Raw genomic sequence first — 22,710 nt, 5'->3', positions numbered from 1 at the left:
TCTTCATTAACCAACCATCAATGTTACTATGTTGGCCGAACTGCAATAACTTTTAGAGAAAAAAAAATTGCAGATGCTGGAATCCAAGGTAGACAAACAGGAGGCTGGAAGAACACAGTACGCCAGGCAGCATCTGGAGGAAAGGAGAAGTCAATGTTTTGGGACCTGAAGAAGGATAATATCCAAAACATTGACTTTTGCTTTCCTCCAGATGCTGCCTGGCTTGCTGTGTTTTTCCAGCCTCCTATTTGTCTATCAATAACTCTTATCTTGTGCATTAATGTTTTTAATAGCTATTTGTTGAGTATCTTTTGGAATTCAAATATTCTACACCAACTAATGCCCTAGCTTATCAGACACATTCTCATGAAAATTCAAATAAATTTCAGCATCTGTTATGATCCCACCTGATGGTAATATTGGGCAAGTTAGTTTCCAAAATTAAACTTGGCTTTGCAGATCATAAATTTCATTCCTATGATTTTCTGTCAATGTATTTTTAACAAAAGAACATAGTTTATTACACATAAGAAAAAGAAAGCAAGCTACATGTATATTAGACAATTTGGAAATACGGTACTTTGAAAGATTCAATTTTTTTTCCCCAGCAATATCTTTTAACAGATACTCAAGCCCAGTGAACTATCACTCCCAGCTTCACTCTTTGATTTGTTACTCAATTAATGAAGTTGCAAGTATTTCCTTTTGACAACTTCCTATGTATTCACCAGGTAGAATATTCTCTGCCTGTCCCTTAGATACACAAAAAAGCCAACTCATTGACTTTTATATGACTTTGAGTCTACCAAAATACCACACCTATTGGTACGGACTTTTTTTTTCTGAACTGAATTCACTCTTAATCTCTGGCTTCTCTTTTTGTAGGTCATGAGACTGTAACACTTCAGCAATTATCTCATCAGGTAGCTTACCTAGTCATTTAGCTTAAGTCAAGTGACTTCTCAAAAATGCTATTTTGATCGATAGCTACAAAAATGAGTTTCCAACCTTTAGGAAAGCCATTTTTGCAGAACAGAAATCAAAACCTATTCACCTCTACTTTAGACCCCAAGTTCCCAAATAATAATAAATTATAAGCTTTCATCAATCACCAAAGCTAAAACAGACTGTTCACAATGTTGATATCATAACTGTCCTAGGATGAGCTTGTGACCTCATATTTGCGCCATCACTAACACTACTTCATTCTACTTTTCTAACATTGTCCTACTTTGCCCTATCTCAGCTCATATGCTCCTGAAACCCTCATTTATGCCTTTGTTATCTCTAAGGCTGATTATTACAATAAACTTCTGGTTAGCCAAACTACCCACAAACTACCTCCATAAATTTGAGATCATCTAAAAATGATTTGAAAAACCAGAGCAGACACGATTGGTTAAATGGCCTCCTGCATCATTTCTGTGATTTTAAGAATTTTGGAATCGACAACATGTTGAAGATCTTTGGAAAAGACAGGGAGGTTGGGGATGAAGCAATATTTTATAAGGAAGGAATATGTTAGTTCAAATTTATGAATTAGAGTACAGTATGATAATTTTTAAAAAAAAAATCAATGATTTATTTGGATGAATATTCTGTAAACCCAGCTAATAAATGGGAACTGTACCGTGTACTATCCTTGGATTAAAAAGATTAATATCAATTTGATCTGTAAAATGGTGGCATGCAGCTAAACCTGTTGCCAGCACTTATTGCCAGGACTATGTTCCCTCTCATTTTTCCTCTGGCAGTGTTGATTTCTGAGCTCCTTTAGTAGCAGTGGCTTCCAGAACACTGAGTCAAAGCACCACATGCCATTGCCTAAAGGGAATATTGATAACTGATAAAAGTAAAAATGTATAGATTAGGAGCAGGAGGAGGCCACACAGCCCCTTGACCATGCTCTGCTGTCAATAAGATCACGGCTGATTTGATTAGTCCACATTCCTACTAGACCTTGTTGACCGAGAATCTATGGGGGTGACTGAATCTCTTTTACATTCTTGCTGTAAGTCAACAAATTCAACAAGGTCAGCTTCAATGATTAAGACTTCAGACTGATTGGTAGTTGATGAATTTTTAATAAACCATCATTGGTAGTTACAATGTAATGTGGGATATGAGATGATTAAGGTGAATTTCCAATTTATGTTCTCGGTAGGTGAGACTCTGCACTGTCAGAAAACTTCCTCTTGTATATTAACGATAATGTTCATTCACCAGGCTGCCTGCATATTGCTAATGAGGATAGTAATTGTTGTCTTACAGGTGTGGGATAATTGGAAACACTCTTAACTTTATAAAACTTATACATGATCTTGGAACCCATTAGTCCATGAAAAACCTTGCAGTGTTGGTCTTTAACTTCATTAACGCTCAAAAAGACAAATTTCTCTACCTAATTACAAAGCCAAAAAATCTTCTCAATGTGGACTTAAGATATTAACACGTGCAGTTCCTGCTCAGGCAATGAGAAATGCATTCTCTACATTTATTGTAAGATAACCAACAGGCAATCTTTGTTGTCTTTTGTTGAATTTGTCATGCATGCCTCCACTTTTAATGTGGTAGGACAGGAAATCTTTCTTAAAGGAAAAGACTTGCATTATAGCAGTTTGTAGAGTGCTTTACAATTAAACTGGTAAATTTAAAGTATAGTGATTTTTATATTCATGATGGCTAATCAGCACAGGGCAAAATCCCACAGGCAGCAATGTCAGAATGTCAAGATAATTTTTTTTAGGTGATACTGATTGAAGTTTAAATGAACAAATTAACATAGAGAAGGATTGAGAGAGCAGTGATTTCAATTCTGTGGTTCACTTAAGATCAGATCACCCGGTCTGGTATTCTGGAAGAAAGTGCTATGCACATATCTTAAAGCTTGCAGTTCATATTGCAAAACTTTTTACTGCACTTGTCTGAAATTCCTCTCCCCAGCAGTGAGCCACCTCACTTGTAATAGATGGGTTATATTACTGTGGAAATAGCAGACTGAAAGAATTAAGTCGAGATGGTTAGATAAAGCAATGTAGCCTTGGAGGAGACACTAATGATATCTCAATCATTTTCATTTTCTGAGATGCACGCATTTTGATTATTTCAATTTTCATTTTTTGGGCCAACAGACCTTCCATAAACGTGAACTCATCTAAAACTCTGTTGCCTCTGTCTTAACTCTCAGCAGATCCTATCCACCGAACACTCCTCGTGCTCACTGATCTATTCCTGCTACAGGTCCAGCAACTTGATTTTGAACTTTCTCATCCTTGGTATTAGATTCTTCGATGGCGTCATCTCTCTTCCCAACCCTGTAACCTCCTCCAGACGGACTTTGATACCTGAGATATCTTTTCTCAAATTCTGCCCCCTTGTATACATTTGATTTTAATCATGTACTTTTGGAAATCCTTTCCTAAGCTTCTTTACTTGGAGAACGCCTAATAAAATTGGCCTCTTTGATCAAACTTTTGGTCACATGTCCTAATATCAACATGTGGTACAGTCTTAAACTTTATTTAATAATGCCTGTATGAAACATCTCTTCTGCTTAGGATTCCAAGGGGTGCACGACACAATCAAAGGCTTTGCTGCCATCCTTACTGCCATTTGACCATTTGATCCATTTGACCCCATGCTATGACCATGACGATGAGGATAAAGCGCTTAATTTATATGCTGCCCATTTCTAGTAGCATCCATGTGGACACACCATGAGCTTGGCCCCTGCATTTTTACATGAGGACTGAGCTGTTTTGGATTGATTTTGTTTTTAATTAATTCATTTATGGGATGTGTGCATCACTTGCTAGGTAAACATTTATTGCCCATCCCAAATTGCCCTACAGAGGACAGTACTGAGCTGACTTCTTGAACTGCTGCAATCCCTGAGGTGTAGGGGCTCTCACAATGCTATTAGGAAGGGGGTCCAGCAGTTTGACCAAGTGATAGTGGGGGAACAGTGATTTAGTTCCAATTTGGAATGGTATATGTCTTGGAGGGGGATTTGCAGGTTATGGTGTTCCCATTCATATTGTTCTTCTAAGTGTTTGAAGTCATGGTTTTAGAAGGTGTTATCAGAGGAGCCTTGGCGAGTTACCTGCAGTATATTTGGTAGATAGTACATACAGATGCCACTCTCTGTTAGTGATGAAGGGAATTAATGTCGAAGCTGGTAGATAGGGTACCATTCAGAAAGGCTGTTTTCTCCTGGATAGTATCTTTGGAGATGTACCCATCAAGTAAAGTGGGGAATATTCCATCATACTTCTGATTTGAGCTTTGTGGACATACTTTGGGGTCAGGTATTCCCACAGAATTCCTAGCCTCTGACCTGTTCTCCTCAACACAGTATTTAAATGGTTGGTCCAGTTCAGTTTCTGGTCAATAGTAATCCCAAGGATATTGACAGTGGGGAATTCAATGATGATATTGCCATCAAACATCAAGGGGTCATGTTTCAATTCTGTCTTGTAAGAGATGGTCATTGACTGCCACTTGTATAAATTCAAAAAGGGAGATAGAAAGTAAACAGGGTATTACAGACCGGTGAGCCTAACATCAGTAGTGGGGAAAATTCTCGAATCCATTGTCAAGGATTTTATAGCAGAATATTTAGAAAGCAGTGGCAGGATCAGACAGAGTTAGCATAGATTTATGAAGGGGAAATCATGCTTGACAAATCTGTTGGAATTCTATGAAGATGTAACTAGTAGAGTTGACAAAGGAGAGCCAGTTGATGTAGTATATTTGGACTTTTAGAAAGCATTTGACAAAGTCTCGCATAAGAGATTAGTGTGCAAGATTAAAGTGCATGGGATTGGGAGAAATGTATTGAAATGGATAGGAAACTGGTTGGCAGAGAGGAAACAAAGAGTAGGAATTAATGGGTCCTTTTCAAATTGGCAGGCAGTAACTAGTGGGGCACCACAGGGATTGGTGCTTGGACCCCAACTATTCACAATATATATTAATGATTTGGATGAGGGAACAAAATGTAACATTTCCAAGTTTGCAGATGATATCAAGTTGGATGGAAGGGTGAACTGTCACGAGGATGCAGAGATCCTTCAGCATGATCTCGACAGGTTGGGTGAGTGCCCTGGCAGATGCAATATCATTTGGATAAATGTGAGGTTATTCACTTTGGAAGCAAAAACAAGAAGGCAGATTACGACCTGAATGGCTGTAAATTGGGAGATGGAGTATGCAGTGGGACCTGGGTGTCCTTGTGCACCGCTTGCTGAAGGTAAGCATGCAGGTGCAGCAGGCGGTAAAGAAGGCAAATGGTATGTTGGCCTTCATTGCGAGAGGTTTCGAGTGCAGGAGCAGGGATGTGTTGTTGCAGTTATACAGGGCCTTGGTGAGGCCACACCTGGAATATTGTGTGCAGTTTTGGTCTCCTTTTCTGAGGAAGGATGCTCTTGCTCTCGAGGGAGTGCAGCAAAGGTTTACCAGGCTGATTCTGGGGATGGCGAGTCTGACATACGAGGAGGGATTGACTAGGTTGGGAATGTTTTTGCTGGAGTTCAGACGAATGAGGTGTGATCTCATAGAGACTTATAAAATTCTAACAGGACTGGACAGGGAGGATGTTCCCGATGGTGGGAGTGTCCAGAGCCAGGGGTCACAGTATGAGGATTTGGGGTGGACAATTTAGGACGGAGATGAGGAGACATTTCTTCACCCAAAGAGCTGTGAGCTTGTGAAATTCATTACCACAGGAAGTAGTTGATGCCAAAACACTGAATGTGTTCAAGAGGTGACTAGATATAGCTCTTGGCGTGAATGGGGTCAAAGGTTATGGAGATGGTGAGAAAGCAGGATTAGGCTATTGAGTTGGACGATCAGCCATGATCATGAAGAATGTTGGAGCAGGCTCGAAGGGCTGAATGGCCTCCTCCTGCTCCTATCTTCTATGTTTCTATGAATGTCATTTAACAACCAAAGCCTGGATATTGCCCAGATCCTGCTGCATGTGGACATGGGCAGCTTCAGTATGAGGATTTGGAAATAGTGCTGAAAACTGCAATATCTCACCAATATTTCCACTTCTGACCTTATGAGGTAGAGAAAGTCATTGACAATTGAAGATGGCTGGGCCTAGGACACTACCCAGAGACTACTCCAGCAGAGATGTCCTGATGATCTGCAACATCCGCAACTATCATTCGCTGTGCTGGTTATGACTCTAACTAGCATAGGATTTTCCCCTAACTCCCACTGACTCTAGTTTTCTTGCTAATACTCCTCGATGCCACATTCGGTCAAATGTGGCCTTGATGTCAAGGGCATTTACTTCCACTTCACTCTGGAGTTCAGCTCTTTTATCTTTGCTTGGACCAAGGCTGCAATGAGGCCAGTTGCTGAGTGGCTCTGAAAGAACTCAAAATGAGTTTCAGGAGCAGGTTATTCCTTTGCAATTGACTCTTGACAGCACCATGCAGTACCCCTTCTACCATTTTGCTGATAATGGAGAGAAGATGCATAGCTAATTGGCTGGGTTGGATTTGTCCTGCTTTTTGTGAACAGGACATACTTGGGTATTTTTCCAAATGTCAGGCAGGTGCCTGTGTTGTATCTGTGCTGGAACAGCTTGGCTAGGTAAGCGGCCAGTTCTGGAGCACGTCTTCACTATAATAACTGAAATGCAGCCAGGCTCACGGTCTTCACCTTCAGCCATACCTTGGTATCTCATGGAATGTATTGAATTGATAGAGGTCTGGCTTCTGTAATGCTGAGGGCCTCAGGAGGAGGCTGAGATCCATCATTCACTCAGCACTTCTGACTGAGGATGGATGTAAATATTTCATCCTTATCTTTTGCACCAATGTGCTGTACTTGCCTTTCAGGATGGGGATATTTGTGGAGATTCTACATTGAATTTGTTATTTAATTGTCCAACACTATTCAGGAATGGATGTGATAGGACTGCGATCTTAGATCTGATCTGTTGGTTAATTAATTGTTTAGCCTGATCTATCGTATGCAGTTTCTGCTGCTGGGCACTTAGGTAATCCTTTGTCACAGCTTCACCAAGTTGACACCTTATTCTTAGGTAGACCTGGTGCTGCCTCAGACATGCCTTTTGCACTCATCATTGAACAAGGCTTGATCTCCCAGCTCGAAGGCCTTGGTAGAGTGGGGGCTATGCTGAGCCATGAGGTTACAGGTTGTGGTTGAATACAATTCTAATGTTGCTGATGGCCCACAGCACCTCATGCATACTCAGTTTTCAGTTGCTAGGTATGTTCAAAGTCTGTTCCACTTTGCAAAATGGTAGTGCCCCAAAACATGGTTCAGAGTATCCTCAAAGTGAGGAAGGACTTTATCTCTACAAAGAATGTCTGGTGGTCAGTAATACCAATACTGTCATGTATGGATGCATCTATGACAGGTAAATTGGTAAGGACAAGGTCAAGTTGATTTTTCCCTCTTGTTGATTCCCTCAGCACTTGCTACAGATCCAGTCTAGCTGCTATGTATTTGAGATCAACAGTGGTGCTGCTGAGCTACTGTTGGTAATAGGCATTGACGTGTCCCACCCAGAGTACATTTCTGTGCCCTAGCCCTCTCAGTGTATCTATCATGGGTGTTCAACATGTTAGAGTCATGATACATCAGCTGAGTGTGGTGGGGGACTATATACAGTACTGTGCAAGAGGTTTCATGTTTTACTTGATACCATAAGCTTTCATGGAAACTAGAGTCAATGTTGAGGCCACCAAGAGCAGCTGCTTTCTGACCGTACCACCATGCCAATACTTCTGGGGGTCTCTCCTGCAGGTGGGACAGTATCTGTCCAGGAATGTTATTGACGGGGTCTGGGATTATGTCTGCAAAGTATGATCCTGTGAGTGGGACTATGTCAAGTGATTGATTAGTCTGTGGGACAAGCTCTCCCAGTTTTGGCACAAACCCCAGAAATCGGTAAGGATGATTTTGCAGGGTCGACAGGGCTGCATTTGTAGTTGTTTCCAGTGCTTGGCTCAATGCCACATTGTTCATCTGGTTCCATTCCTTCCTTTATACTTTGTGATGGTTAGCACTGCTGCCTCACAGCGCCAGGGACCTGGATTCAATTCCACCCTTAGGTGACTGTCTGTGTGGAGTTTGCACATTCTCCCCAGGTTTCCTCTGGGTGCTCCAGTTTCCTCCCATAGTCCAAAGATGTGCAAGTTAATTGCCCATAGTGTAATGTGCAGGTTAGATAGATTAACCATGGGAAATATTGGGATACAGGGACAGGGTAGGGGGTGGGTCTGAGTAGGATGCTCTTTGGAGAGTCGATATGGACTCGATGGGTGAAATGGCTTGCTTCCACACTGTAGGGATTCTATGATTCTATGATCCAACTGAATTACATCATTTCAGAGGCCATGTATGATTCAACCACATTACTGTGGGTCTAGAATCATAAGTGGTCCAGACAGGGCAAGGATGGCAGATTTCCTCCATAAAGGTCATTAGCAAACAGTCAACATAGGCATGATGGGCCAAATAGCCTTATGTCATGCTTTATACCTCCATGGATTTGTGTTTCTTCCACAGTCAGCTCTACATACCATAACCAATTAGATGGCTAGTGTGGTTCCAAGAGAGGAAGTCAGAAGTAATTGACCAAACTCTTAAACTTACCAGCTCTAAGGAGAACAATTCCAATCATATTTTTTAGGTAACCCCTTTTCCACATAAAATGTCACAAATCAGAAACAAGATGAAAGAGTTCTCTGCACCTTTAGCCTGGGGCAGAAGGCAATATCCATACTGCAGAGATTTTTCATAAACACTTCACAATCAAAATGAAGTAAAAGAAAGGGAAAGTGACTGAAAGTGAAACTCCTTAGATAAAAAAGATACTTCCAAATAAACTATGGCAAAGTTAAATTCCTCCCACTCCGCATTCTCCTCCACTCCCATTTGGTCTCAATCTCAAACAGCATGCCTTCCAGCACCAAAGTGATAATCATTTCATTTCTACAATTCACCTTCTCGAGGCCAATTAGGAATCGGCAATAAATTCACCACCCTGTGTTTTCCCTGGGAACAAATTGACTAAAAGTAAGTTTTAATGTGTATCTCTAACCTGGAGATGACATTTTGGCCATTTCTTCACACTTTGTACTTAAAAGATTGTGATTGTGAGCACAAGTTCACATTCTGAATGGTGCCATTTTGGTTATCAGTCAATTCAACTCAATGTGATTGATTCAGACTGTTATCATTTGAGGAATTAATAGATCTGTTTACTTCCTTGGGACTTCACCAGAAACTGAATATTGCAGACATTTTTCCCAGAGTATATTAGCAGATCATTCCCAATTATCTGAATTTATTAAAGCTGCGCAGATCAAGGATTACCAAATAGGTTTCTTGGATTAAACAGTCTCGAACTACTCTTCCCCATGCTCATTGAATCAGCAGAGATTAAACACAAACCATATTTTACAAATGAATGTAAGTCATGTGTTTATTTATAACTAAGTGTAATTAGGAGGCACAAATGTTCTATCACTATTAAAGCATAATACACACAATGAACAATTAGTTATTTGTCAATTTTAAAAAGTTTGTTAATGGGGCTTGAACAATGCTGGCAAGGTTGGTATTTATTGCCATCAAGTAGTTGGTGGTGACCCACATTCTTGAATATGCCATCCATGGGGCATACATCTTAGATAAGTTCCAGGTGGCCTGTCCAGTTTTATTTTTACTACAATTTTTTTTTCATTGTTTGATATGACAGAGTGTCTAACTACACCATTTCAAAGCATAATTAAAAGTCATTTTTTTGGGGAAGCATCGGCTTTCCTGCTCCTCTGATGCCGCCTGGCCTGCTGTGTTCCTCCAGCTCCATAACTTGTTATCTCAGAATCTCCAGGATCAGCTTTTCCTATTATCTCAGAGTTAAAAGTCAACTGGGTCTAGAGGAACATCCTGGTCCGACTAGGTAATGTGGACAGATTTTCCTCTCTAAAAGATATTAAGTGTTTTATTTTCCAAGCCTATCCAGGAGTTTCATTATCACCATCACTGATTTTGGCTTTTTTATTTTACACTTATTTAATTAACTGAATTCAGATGCCCTGGCTGCCATTATAGCATTTGAGCTCATCATTGACCCAGTGTAATTTTTAAAAAAGATGATATACATCTATGGTTACAAGGACTTGAACTCAAATTTTTATGGCCCAGTGTTAGGCACAAGTGAATGGGTTTTGACTGAGTTAAATGCCTCTAGCTTATTAATGCAGCCCCTTCAATTATCCATACAATAAACTAACCGCTATGTTCCTACACCCAACAAGAGGCCAATATCCTTGAGAAAAACAACTTAAAGGGAAATATGGAAGTCTGTTGTTGAAATGGATAAAATCTTGGTTTTTGGCAAATCAGAAAGAAATTGAAGCCGATCAGAGTTTAGTTTCTCAGATGTTAAGGTTTTGGATTTTTGTGCTTGTATTCATGGGATTCTTTCCAGATAATTCTAACAACGTCACGTTTGTATGTTCAATACATAATGCAATGTGCAAAATGCTAAGAAATACATTACTTAAATGTGTGGCTGGACAAATTATTATTACATACAGAAGGAAAATATATTTCAGTCTATTGGGTTCCAGACATAGTTAATGAGCTTTCATCTCTCAATCAATGAATAAATGAATAACATTGACCTTTGGATCAGCGGACTCTGTGGGTTCATTAATTAGCAACACTATGAGAAACTTTGTTAATTTTGAAACTGGCTGCAGTTCAGAACTTCTTTTCAAATGTGGATGCTTAGTCAAACAAAGCTCCTTATTTTATGCTTATCCAGAGATATTACGCTATATTGTGATATGGTAGGCTGAAATGGAAAATAATGTCCGACAGAAAGCTTCAGTGTACTGGCGCCTGGGCCTTCCCTAACAAAACAACAACCTTTTCTACTTCTCCCAAAGCTGACCTTAAAAAGGTAAGTGACCAGTCATAGACTTGCACATTAAATACATATTCAGATATTTTATCATTTTAGCTTCTACAGAATTTACAAATTTGAAGTAAATTTTTATAAAAGTAGGTTTGCACTTCTCTTCGTATCTGCATGGGTTTCTGCCAGGTGCTCTGGTTTCCTCCCACAGTCCAAAGATGTGTAGGTTAGGTGGATTGGCCATGGGTGATGTAGGATTACAGCGACAGGGTGGGGCTGGGTGAGATGCTCTTCGGAGGGTCAGTGAAGACTTGTTGGGCCGAATGGTCTGCTTCCACACTGTAGGGATTCTACGATTCTATGATACAGTGCCTTTTGTGCATCCAGTCTCAGGTGCATCATTTCTCTACCTGGTTCCAAGCAAACAAAAGCAATTTGTGGATGAAGTTTGCAAACTATATACATCTATTGTCTCATTTTATTGAAAACAAAGTGCACGTCCTTTCTCCAAGGGGAGACCAAGCATGCAATCAATGACAGCGCACCAAAAATGTGGTATTCAGGAGGTTAAGATGTGAGGGTGTCTACCAAAGTGGGTAACCCCATATGTTTTTCAGGATTTTGGTAAGGCTTCACTCCACTGCTGTGGGAGTGCAGCATTTCAGATGAGATGTTGAACTGAGTCCTCATTTGCTTGCTCAGGTGAATGTAAAAGATCCCAAGGTACTATGTCAAAGAAGAACAGGGGAGTTCCCTTTGGTGTCCTAGTCACTATTTATCTCTTAATCAGCGTTACAAAAACATCAACAGGGCATTATACTATTACTTCTCATGGGCGCTTGCTGTGCACAATTGGCTGCCACATTTCCTACATTACTTTACATTTCAAAACAACACTACTATCTGTAAAGCCTTTTAAGACAGCTGGTGGTCATGAAATGTGCTAATATAAATGCGAGTGTGTTTTCTTTTTTAACTCATTAATCACATGAAAGACAGAGGTAGATAGGTTCTTGATAAGCAAGGGGTGAAATGTTATCAGAGGGTGAGGGGGGGGAGTGGAATGCAGAGTCATCATGTCAGCAATGTACTTACCGAATAGTACAACAGGCATAAGGGGCCAAGTGGCCTCCTCCTGCTCTTAATTCCTATGTCAGTTGTGTTTGATCAAATCAATCTCAAAGCAACACAGCCAGCAAATGCTAGAGAAACTCAGCAGGTTTGGCAGCAGCTGTGGAAAGGGAAATAGCCAATGAACTGAAAGAAGAGTCATATCGGACTCGAAACATTAACTCTGTCTCTCTGTAGATGCTGCCAGACCCATTGAACTTTTCCAGCACTGTTTTTATTTTGGATTTCCAGCATCCCACAGTATTTTGCTTTTATTTCACTGAATACAGTGACTGTCCACTCCAGTGCAAAGAATGTATGACACAACGTACAGCAGAGGCCATTCGGCCCAGAAGATCTGTGTGTGTCCACTCCATCCTGCTGTCATAGCCTCCTATTCTTTTCACCCTCATGTTTCTACCTAGTTGCCCCCAGCAGAAGCAAAACTCTGTTATTGAATATATTAAACTTGAGGCTTTAACTGTTTCTGTCTTCACAGATGATGTCAGACCTGCTGAGTTTCTCCAGCATTCTGTGATTGTTTCAGATTTCCAGCATCCACAGTGTTTTGCTTAAAATAAAAGCTACCTCTGATTTTAAAATCATTTGTCCTTTGCAAATGACAGTTCTTATTAGCATATATATAGTTTGGATCTTTATGGAAAATAATAGCAGGTTAATGATACATTAATGTGCAAATGCGCTAACTTTGTACAATTGGAATCTTGTCCCTTGCATGCCATTTTCCGAATTTGCTGGATCTGCACATTAATAGCCATGAAACTTGCAGAATGTTATGACTACTGATCGTGCCCAGTTAATGATGTGATTGTTAATTAACAAATAAGAAACCTTCTGATCCCAACAGAGAGCAATTCAGGTTGTTCAATTTTACATGTATGAAGTCTGTAAATATGGAGTGTTTGAGCTATAGGGAGAGGCTGAATAGCCTGGGGCTTTTCTTCCCTGGAGCATTGGAGGCTGACGAGTGACTTTATAAAGGTTTATAAAATCATAAGGGGCATGAATAAGGTGAATAGCCAAGGCCTTTTTCCTAGCGTTAGGGAGTCCAAAACTAGAAGGCATAGGTTTAAGATGAGAGGGGAAAGATTTAAAAGGGACCTTAGGGGCATTTTTGTTTCATGCAGAGGGTAATGCATGTATGGAATGAGCTGCGAGAGGAGATGGTGGAGGTGGGTACAATTACAACATTTAAAAGACATCTGGATGGGTACATGAAGAGTTTAGAGGGATATGGGCCAAATGCTGGCAAATGGGACTCAATTAATTTAGGATACACAGTCATAGTCATACAGATGTACAGCATGGACAGCATGGAAACAGACCCTTTGGTCCAACTCATCCATGCCTACCAAATATCCTAAATAAATCTAGTCCCATTTGCCAGCATTTGGCCCATATCCCTCTAAACCCTTCTTTTTCATATCCCCATCCAGATGCCTTTAAAAGGTTGCAATGTTCCCAGCCTCCACCTCTTCTGCTGGCAGCTCATTCTATACACGCACCACCTTCTATGTGAAAAAAGTTGCCCCTTAGGTCTCTTTTAAATCTTTCCCCTCTCACCTTAAACCTATGCCCTCTAGTTTTGGGCTCCCCCACCCCAGGGAAAGGACCTTGTCTATTTACTCTATCCATGCCCCTCGTGATTTTATAACCCGCTACAAGGTCACCCCTCAGCTTCCAACGCTCCAGGGAAAATAGTCCCAGCCTATTCAGCCTCTCCCTATAGCTCAAACCCTCCAACCCTGGCAACATCCTTGTAAATCTCTTCTGAACCATTGGTTAGCACGAATAAATTGGACTGAACGGTCTAGTTTCCATGCTGTTTAACTCTATGACTCTAAAAGATGTCAAGTCATTGAAGTTTTGTTTTAATATGTGTTTTTTTAAAAAAAACTTATATCTAATCCTCTCTCTTGATTTCTCTCTATGTGGCTGTTTTGTTTCTTCTTCCCCCTTCTTGGGAGGGTCGGTGCAGAATCGATGGACCGTATGGCCGCTTTCTGCACTGCAGGGCTCCTACGACGATAGTCTGTCTTTACTGAGAGGTTGGTCAAGGAGCTGACAATGACTGCCCATCATGTTACGAGAGCGAGCAAGAACACAAGCGATTGTAGGTTCGTGCAGTGAGACAGCTGCCAGCTCTGTGCAGGAACTGGTTACCAACACCATCAGGTGAAACCTGGCTCCCAGGGCGGCGATGCCCACTCCGATTGGCTGAGGCAGTTTTCTTGTCTCCTGAGTGACAGCTCGGCCGTATTAAAAGCGATGCAGCGAGAGAGAGCCAGAGGCGAGTCAGTGTCTCATATAGTGAGTTTTGGGGAGTTGCAGCAACTGCATTGGAGCAGAGCGACCTCACAACAAAATAAAACGCCATCAACATGTAAGTGATCGACTGCGTAAAAGAAAAAGCAAAGTGCTTTCTCATTTCCAAAATACAGTTTATTTTCTCTCTCCGTTGGAGGAAGAGATTTGCAAACTTCAATTATTTATTTTTCAAAGTTAATATACTGATCGAAGTAACGACAAACTACCACATGCACAGAAAGATAAAAGTCTTTCGCTGCAACATGCATTACATTTAAAATATTTACAGCTGAAGGTTGTTGCTTCAGATCGGGCTCCGAGGCTGTTTTAATATCATGTACATTGTTGGAAAGAAGTCAATTGAGACTTTATTTTAAAAGTTAATTCAATTTCGATCTGTTTACAGGTCTCAGCTCTGTGTCGACGATTTTTTAAAAAATAAAATACGTCAAAAATGCCAATATGATTGTAAATATGAAGTTTATTCTGAAGCGATACTTGTCTCATATTGACTTCTTCCTAATTAAAATCGAATGGATTTGGCTTTTTGCAACGCTCTGTTTAATTGCACGCCTTTAAAGTTTGTATTTTTAAAATGTATGCAGATCAGGACTGGCATTTCTTTTTAAGATAGAATGTGGTTCTTCGATAAAATCCGAGGCTCCGTAGAAAACAACTTGAACCGTGACTCCAGCGGCAGGGACACCAAGCAGACCAAAGGCTCCCTGTTCAGTAACGTGCTGACTCCCGACAAGATTCCCGACTTCTTCATCCCTCCCAAATTTCCCAACAGCTCGGCCGAGGGGCCGGCTGCCGACGGTGCGGAGCCGCGGCAGAAGAAGACCAACCTGAAACCTTCCTCGTCCGAGCAGATCCTCATCAGCAGCAAGCCCCAGGGCAGCCCCCGCCTGAGGGGCCGAAGCTCCGCAGAGACCAGCAGTCACCTCCTCAAGGTGGCCAGCCGCCACATTATTCAGATTGAGAGTGCGGATGACACCAACTCTGATGATCAGACTGAAGCGAGCTGCAACACCAATTATGACCCTCAGTCGCAGAGTGCCATGTCCCTCCCATACATGCCTTTGACCCAGACCTCCTATGGCTTTTCCACTTTGACTGAAAGCCCTCACACCAGACGCAAAGAGTCACTGTTCCATGTGGACCATGGAAGCCCGGTCACCTCACCCAATTCCCAGAGGAAGAGGTCCAGCAACCAGAAGAGCAATGGGGAAACGCAGCACCTCAACACACCAGAGTTCACCCTGTCGTTGGCGAGCCCTTGCAGGTACTTCAGTGGCGGGGACAGTGATACCGCCTCCTCCGCTGAATCCTCACCTTTCAACTCGCCTCTTCTGTCCCGCTCGGTCTCGGGAGCATCCCTCCTCAAGATGTTCAGCCATGAAAACCTGGCCAAGCATTGCAAACCTTTGCAGTCGTTCACCCGAAACAGCTCTCTGTCCACAGATGAATGCAGTTCGACAGATGCCAGCCCCTGTGTCTCCAGGAGGGTCAGGTGCCCGACTCCTCCCGCTGGTGGCCCTTCAGCCTCGCGGGGGGTTCTCCCCTTGAGTTTGCTCCATTATCAAGACCGAGTACTGAAGGAGCACACCATCCGCCTTAACAAAGGGGGTGCTGTTAGGTTGTCTGCGGAATATGATTGCACTAACGCACGCCTTCGAATCCGGATCATCACAGCTGAAGACCTCTACGACAAGACATTGGACAACAAAAGCATCAACTGCTGTGTGATTTTGTACCTGACTCCTGGGAAGCTTCAGAAGCAACGGAGCACCATCATCAAGAACAGCAGAAATCCAATCTTCAATGAAGACTTCTTTTTTGATGGGCTCCCTCTGGATGAGTTCAAGAGGGCAGCTTTGAAGCTAAAAGTGGTAAACAAAGCATCCAGCCTCAAACGTGACGTGGTACTTGGTGAGAAAGAACTGAAATTGTCCTTATTACTGCCTTTCTTCTGATTATTAGCCACTTTGCTGTGCTTATCTTGAGTCAGGTTCCCGCAGATCAAAACATAATCTCTCTCAACAATGGCTCACTTTCTGTGAATTCGAAAGAAAAGCCATTTAGCCACTTGAAAATGTCGAAAGAATTTGTGGAATAAAGATTGTTGTTGACATCCAATTCAGAAATGGATGAAGTGAAGAGATTTGAGATACTTGGGTTGTGTCACCTGAGGAAATTCATATTTTTCTTTTACTCTTTTTAAAAGTGTCACAATTGGAGCAACAGATGACAAAGGATAGAAGCCCTTATTGTGGTAGAATTTAACTTATGTTGTGAGGAAAGAGAGTGGACAATACACTGAACTGTACTCATTCGCCCCAAGTGTAGCACACCGATGATGACTATAATTCAGCATCAGGGGATGAAGACCTGTTTCTCCACAAATGTTCTGTGGCTCGGCATATCCATGCAGTCCTGCTTTCCTTTCTGATTTCCAGGTGAAGAGACAGCTCCTGCAGACAAGCAAATGATGCCCAATCAGAGGGTCATGAGTTTGAATCCTAGGGTGTCTCAGCTAAAAGTCTTGAACTGTAAACATCCATTTCATTCGTGCATATTACAGGGAAGCAATGGAGCCTATTGAGACCGTCTCAGGCGCTTCCAGCAGCCGACACAAGAGGCTAAACAGTTCATTACAGTTTTAAACATGAAAGGCATGAAGGAAAAGGTGAAAGGCTGATTTAATTAATCTTTGTAAAAGTTATTTAATCAAGGTATACATATTGTGAAAGCTAAATATATGAAGGAAACTTCTTTCAGTTTAGCTGACTAGAAATAGATTTGTGAGGCATGTATTATATTAGCTTATATGATAATTTGTGTTTCTAAATATATATTGTAAGAACATAGCTATTAACAAAATGTTCTGTAAAATCATTTGAATAATAGTTTGATAAAGTATTCACTGCTTCAGCGCATGGGGTGAGCTAAATTCTGGTATCACATTCTCATTGAAGGGAAAACCGTGTGTGTATCATTCATCTTCTTTCTGGCAGATTTTTGTATGTTGCAAGTATGGTATTGACTATATAAAACTGCCTGATTATTATTGTATCTTAACACTTTTGCTTGAACTTCATAAAGGTCAGCTTGTAACTTCTGTGCAATAGCTTACTGTCTGTGTAGAAATACCAGTAAAACACTACTGTGAGCATAAACACAGGAAGTGCTGGAGGAATTACTCAGCAGGTCAGCCACATCTGAAGAGAAGAACAGACTTAACTTTTTGAGTTGGATCTTAATTTCTTCTGAAGAAGAGTCCTATTTGCTCCACAGATGCTACCAGACCTCTTGGGTATTTCCAGCATTTTTACTGTTTATTTGCAGATTTACAGCATCTGCAGGTTTTACTTTTGCTTTTGTTATGATCTTGTGAACGTGACTGGTGAAAAATAATGGGTAATTCTGTGTCCAAGGTCTTGTTGAAGAAAGTTGCATGGAAGATTCAGATTGTATCTGTACTTGAGATTGCACTAAAAAGCTTGTGTATCTTTTATTAGTTCCAACTTACACTTAAAAATAGAAATTTTGTTTTACTTTAACATTGGTTCCAAGTTGATTTATTCTCATTACTGGCCATTTTAAACTCAATATTGTTGCACAATTAAATGGTTTGAAATAAATAGCTTTCGAAAGGAATGTATAAAGGGAAAAAACCAAAATGCTGGATCCACATCTGCTTGTATTTAGAATAGGATAGAATCATATCCCTACAGTGTGAAAGCAGGCCATTCAGCCCATTGAGGTCACACCAACCCTCTGAAGAGAATCCCACCGTGATCCACCCCCTTTCCTATCCCTATAACCTTGGTTTTCCTCATTGCTAATCCACCTAGCCTGCACACCCTGGACTCTACAGACAAGTTAAAATGGCTAATCTGAGCCTGCATATCTTTGGACTGTGGGAGAAAACTGGAGCCCCCAGAGGGGACTGACACAGACACAGGGAGAATGTGCAAACTCCAAACAGACAATTGTCCAAGGCTGGAATTGAACGTTGGTCACTGTTGCTGTGAGGCCACAACTGTGCAATTATGTTGCCCTGAAAGCCAGCGTGTTTTTAGTTGGAGTAAGAAAATATGGAATTAGGTACCAAAGTCATTTGACGGATCCCATTAAACATGATACCCATGGTATTTGAACATCTCATTTAAATATTCCAATGACCTGCCCAGTGTTGAATTAAACAAAACATCCAAACAGGGAAAAGCAATCCATAAGACTACCCCAATGCAAGATAGCATGAAATTGATTTTGATTCTGTGCCATTTTTAAACTAAATTTCATGGCTAAATTCATAGTAGCAGACAATTTTCTTTTCTGAGCCTTTTTAAATTTGGTAAATGGCTTTCCATACTTACTACAATTCCACCAGCTTAGATTACAATGAAACTGAAAAACTGATCTATTTGCAAACTTGGAATGTGCTAGGAATACTGTGGCCTATTTCAACTGGTGTCAACTGGCAACTTTTTGAGTCTAATAACTTGTTGAATTGCTGTAGACTTCACAAAGAGCACAAGCTGTATTGTTGAGTTATTGTCATATAGATAAATCTCTGTAAGGGTGAAATAATTTATGAGGCACCTCAGAATATACATATTGAGTAAATTAAATAAACCTAATTTATTATTCGATTATTAATATTTATTAAGCAAATGAGAATGAATGTTTACATTTTATGTATATTGCTGTATGGATCTTACAGTTGTTGTGATTTGTCTCTTTTTTGCCATTTTAATTTATATGGAACGAATAGTGTTAACAATAGTGTTAATGACAATCAGGCTTCATGAAGCAGTTCTTCAGTGGTTTGCACTGTTCAATCTGTCCTGGTTTTGTAATTTTAATTTAAAAGTGCAGATCTGGTGGATAAATCAAGTCTGCGCAATGTACTGAATCCCCTAATTAAAAATCATCTGTGGAATGAGTGCCTTTTGTTTTGTTCTGATTCTTTCTTGAAACACTTACACAAGGGAAATTATCAAAATCATGAATTGCAAATATATTATGAATTGTTAGACTTTTTTTTTCTTAGAAAACATACAGATTGATTGGACCTCCTCATGATTTTACATAAGTTCATAATATCAGTTTTGGAATTAATAGTTATTTACATTTCTAAAGAAGGACATAATATAACGTATCTATATTCTAACGCTAGTTACATTACTCTAAAAAGCAAACACAGTTTAGAATCCCTCATTATTTCTACAAACTAAAAACATTTATTACTTTGCATGTTCTCAGGTGAGTGTCCATATTCAGTTTGGATTTAACTGAAGTTCCTTAGCCTTGGGAACAAATTATAATTGATGGAGAAGCATCAAAAGGCCAAATGCACAGCGTACTGAAATAATAATGAAATAATCTTTAGAAGTATACAGCTTCCAGGGCAAGGAAAGACCAACAGGCTTTTATTTCCAAGGGAGATTTTCAAGTGGCAAAGCATTGAATCACGTTTGAAGTGGCATAAATTCTAAAGGAGAATGTAGTAACACAAATGCTCTCAAGTAGACACCATGGAATCTTGGAAACTCATTGCTCAATGTATCTAAATAAAATGCAACAGTCAACAGAGCCAATAGATTTAATACAGGGACAAAACTGTACAGTAAGTCAGCACAGAATCACAATTATTATGGTGCAGAAGGAGGCTATTCAGTCAATCATGTCTGCATCAACTATTATTTAGTGCCAATATCCTTTAATTTCCCCATATCCCTGCAAATGATTACAATCCAAATACCCATCCAATACCCTTTTGAATGCCTCAATTGAACCCACCTCCACTACATTTCCAGACACTGCATTCCTTCTTCGTTGCATGAAAATGTCTTTCTATCACATCACCCTTGCTTCATTTGTACATCATTTTAAATTTACACCCTCTCATCATGCTCCTTTTACATTAAAAACAGCTTCACTGTATATACTCTGCCCAGACCACTCATGACTTTGAAAACCTCAATTAGATCTCCTCTCAGCTTTCTTTCTGGGAAGAACAACCATGTCATGATATAATGATATTCTAGGTTCTTCTAAGTAATGTATCCACAAAAATCAAAGAACTCCTACAGTGTTAAAGCAGGCTATTCAGCCCATCAAGTCCATACCAATTTCCAAAGGGCCTCCCACCCACACCTCTACCCTATCCCTGCATTTCCCCATGTCTAATCCCTCTAGCCTACACATCTCTGGACAATTTAGCATGGCCAAGCCATCTAACCTGCATATTTTTGGACAGTGGGAGGAAACCTGCACAGACATGGGGAGAACATGCAAAGTCCACACAGTCACCCAAGGGTAGAATTGAACCTGGGTTCCTGGTACTGTGAGGCAGCAATGCTAACCACTGAGCCACCGAACCACACCTGAAAATCAATTAATTAGGAGGACAAGTAAGTAATTCAACCTTATAAGCCCGCTTTGCTGTTCAATAAGATCATAACTGATCTGTTTATGCTCTGAATTCTACATTCCTAGCAAGAACCTATCTAACGCTGCTTCAAAATGGTCAGTGAGCCTCTGTCCACCACCATCTGAGGCAGAGAGTTCTAAACAGTCCGAGAGAAAGCAAATTCCTCCAATAAGCCAGTTCTGGTCATCAATGTACTTGGAAGACACTTAAGCTCTGGAGGCATTGCAAAGGAACATCTACAAGATTAAATTGAGAGGTTTCAGACATCATAAATCGCAGGCAGGTTTGTGAACTAAATAGGCTGAACAATTCGCAATGGAGTGGAAACAGAACCATAGTTTGTTTTTATGTCAGAAATATACTTCCAGAGAGAAATTAAGTGGGTGAGCTCCTAACTGAACAGGAAACCAGACGCCATGTTAATTAAGGCCAATTGCACCATTCTCAAAGCTGGGTGGGCAGTAAAAGATTTTCTAGCTTCTAAAGTTCTTCCACCTACAGTAGCAGGAAAGTGAGTAGGAGGTGCAGTCTCAGCCACATTTTCAAAGATTTAATGTAACAGACAGTGACTGGGTTTGGTGGGGTCGCCTACAGAGTGGTCTTCAGCAGAAAATGCACCAGGGAGGCAGGAAAGGGCCTTTATGCCTGCCAGAAGATACCACTTCAGTCTCACAGCGCCATGGACCTGTATTTGCATGAGTCTCCTCCAGGTGCTCTGGTTCCTCCCAGAGTCTAAGGATGTGCAGGTTAGGTGGATTGGCTATGCTAAATTGCCCATTCTGCCCAGGGATATGCAGGCTAGGTGGGTTAGCTATGGTAAAAAACCCCATGCGGGGTTTATGAGGATGGGGTGTGGGGGTGGGGCTGGGAGTGGGATGCCCTTTGGAGGAGAGTGCAGACTTGATGGGCTGAATGGCCTCTTTCTGCACGGGGGGATTCTATGATACCAGGAGTGGGTGTTCCACAGCCATTTGTTGGGTTCCCACCTCCGGGCAATTAATCTGCCCTCTCATGTCTGGAAACTGTTTGAAAAATCCTCATCAGTGTCCTTAATGAGCCTAATTGCTCGGCTGTCTTCCTTGCTGACCTCTGAACCATCCTTCTCCAAAACGTTGAGTAATAAAGTCACAGGCTTACGTGAGGCATGCCCCATTTATGCTGGGAATTTTGGACTCGAACTCTGTGGGACTAACACCATTAGAGAGCTACAGTGACTAACTCGAAGGGACACAAGATGTTGTCTGCCAAGTGTAACCATTCCAGAGAGAATGAACTACATGAAAGAAACTGTCATTTTGTTCCCTGAGGCAAACTGTGGTGCATTTACCATGAATCATGAACAATCTTGTTGCTTGTGACGATACAAACATGCAAATTAGGAAGACAAGTGGGCCATTTGGCCCCACAAACCAGTTCCACCATTCAATAAGGTCATGGCTGATGTGATTAATCCACATTCCTGCCTTCCCCAATAACCTCTCACTTCTTTATTTATAATAGTCTGTTTACCTAGAATCATAGAATCCCTGCTGTGTGCAAGCAGACCATTTGACCCATCAAGTCCACACCAACCCTCCGAAGACCATCACAATCAGACCCACCATCTGACCCCATCCCTGTAATCCTGCATTTCGCATGGCTAACCCACCTAGCCTACGCATCCCTGAACACTATGGGCAATTTAGCATGGCCAATCCACCTAACCCGCACATCTTTGGTCTTTGGGAGGAAACCGGAGCACCCACAGGAAATCCATGCAGACGCAGGGAGAATGTGCAAACTCCACACAGACAGTTGCCTGAGGGTGGAATCAAACCTGGATCCCTGGCAGTGTGAGGCAGCAGTGCTAACCACTAAGCTACCATGCCACCCACATTAAAAATACTCAAAGACTGCTTCCTCATTCAAAAGACTC

General features: G+C 41.1%; 1 protein-coding gene across 3 annotated transcripts; it reads left to right on the top strand.

The window, feature by feature from the left end:
- Positions 1-14,343: 14,343 nt before the first annotated feature.
- On the top strand, positions 14,344-19,305 carry LOC109913969 (C2 calcium-dependent domain-containing protein 4C). Of its 3 annotated transcripts, none has more exons than XM_048614181.1 (2): positions 14,344-14,429; positions 14,988-19,305. In XM_048614181.1, exon 2 carries the CDS (start codon positions 14,989-14,991, stop codon positions 16,327-16,329), a length of 1,341 nt encoding a protein of 446 aa, XP_048470138.1. In that variant the 5' UTR covers positions 14,344-14,429; position 14,988; the 3' UTR covers positions 16,330-19,305. The 3 variants fall into 3 exon arrangements, with proteins under 3 accessions (XP_048470138.1, XP_020369127.1, XP_048470137.1); XM_020513538.2 differs by having other exon boundaries at positions 14,347-14,429; positions 14,959-19,305; XM_048614180.1 differs by having other exon boundaries at positions 14,353-14,429; positions 14,984-19,305.
- Positions 19,306-22,710: the final 3,405 nt, after the last annotated feature.

Source organism: Rhincodon typus, chromosome 29, assembly GCF_021869965.1.
Source record: "Rhincodon typus isolate 14 chromosome 29, sRhiTyp1.1, whole genome shotgun sequence".
NCBI lineage: Eukaryota > Metazoa > Chordata > Chondrichthyes > Orectolobiformes > Rhincodontidae > Rhincodon > Rhincodon typus.
This window is presented reverse-complemented; position numbering and strand designations above follow the sequence as displayed.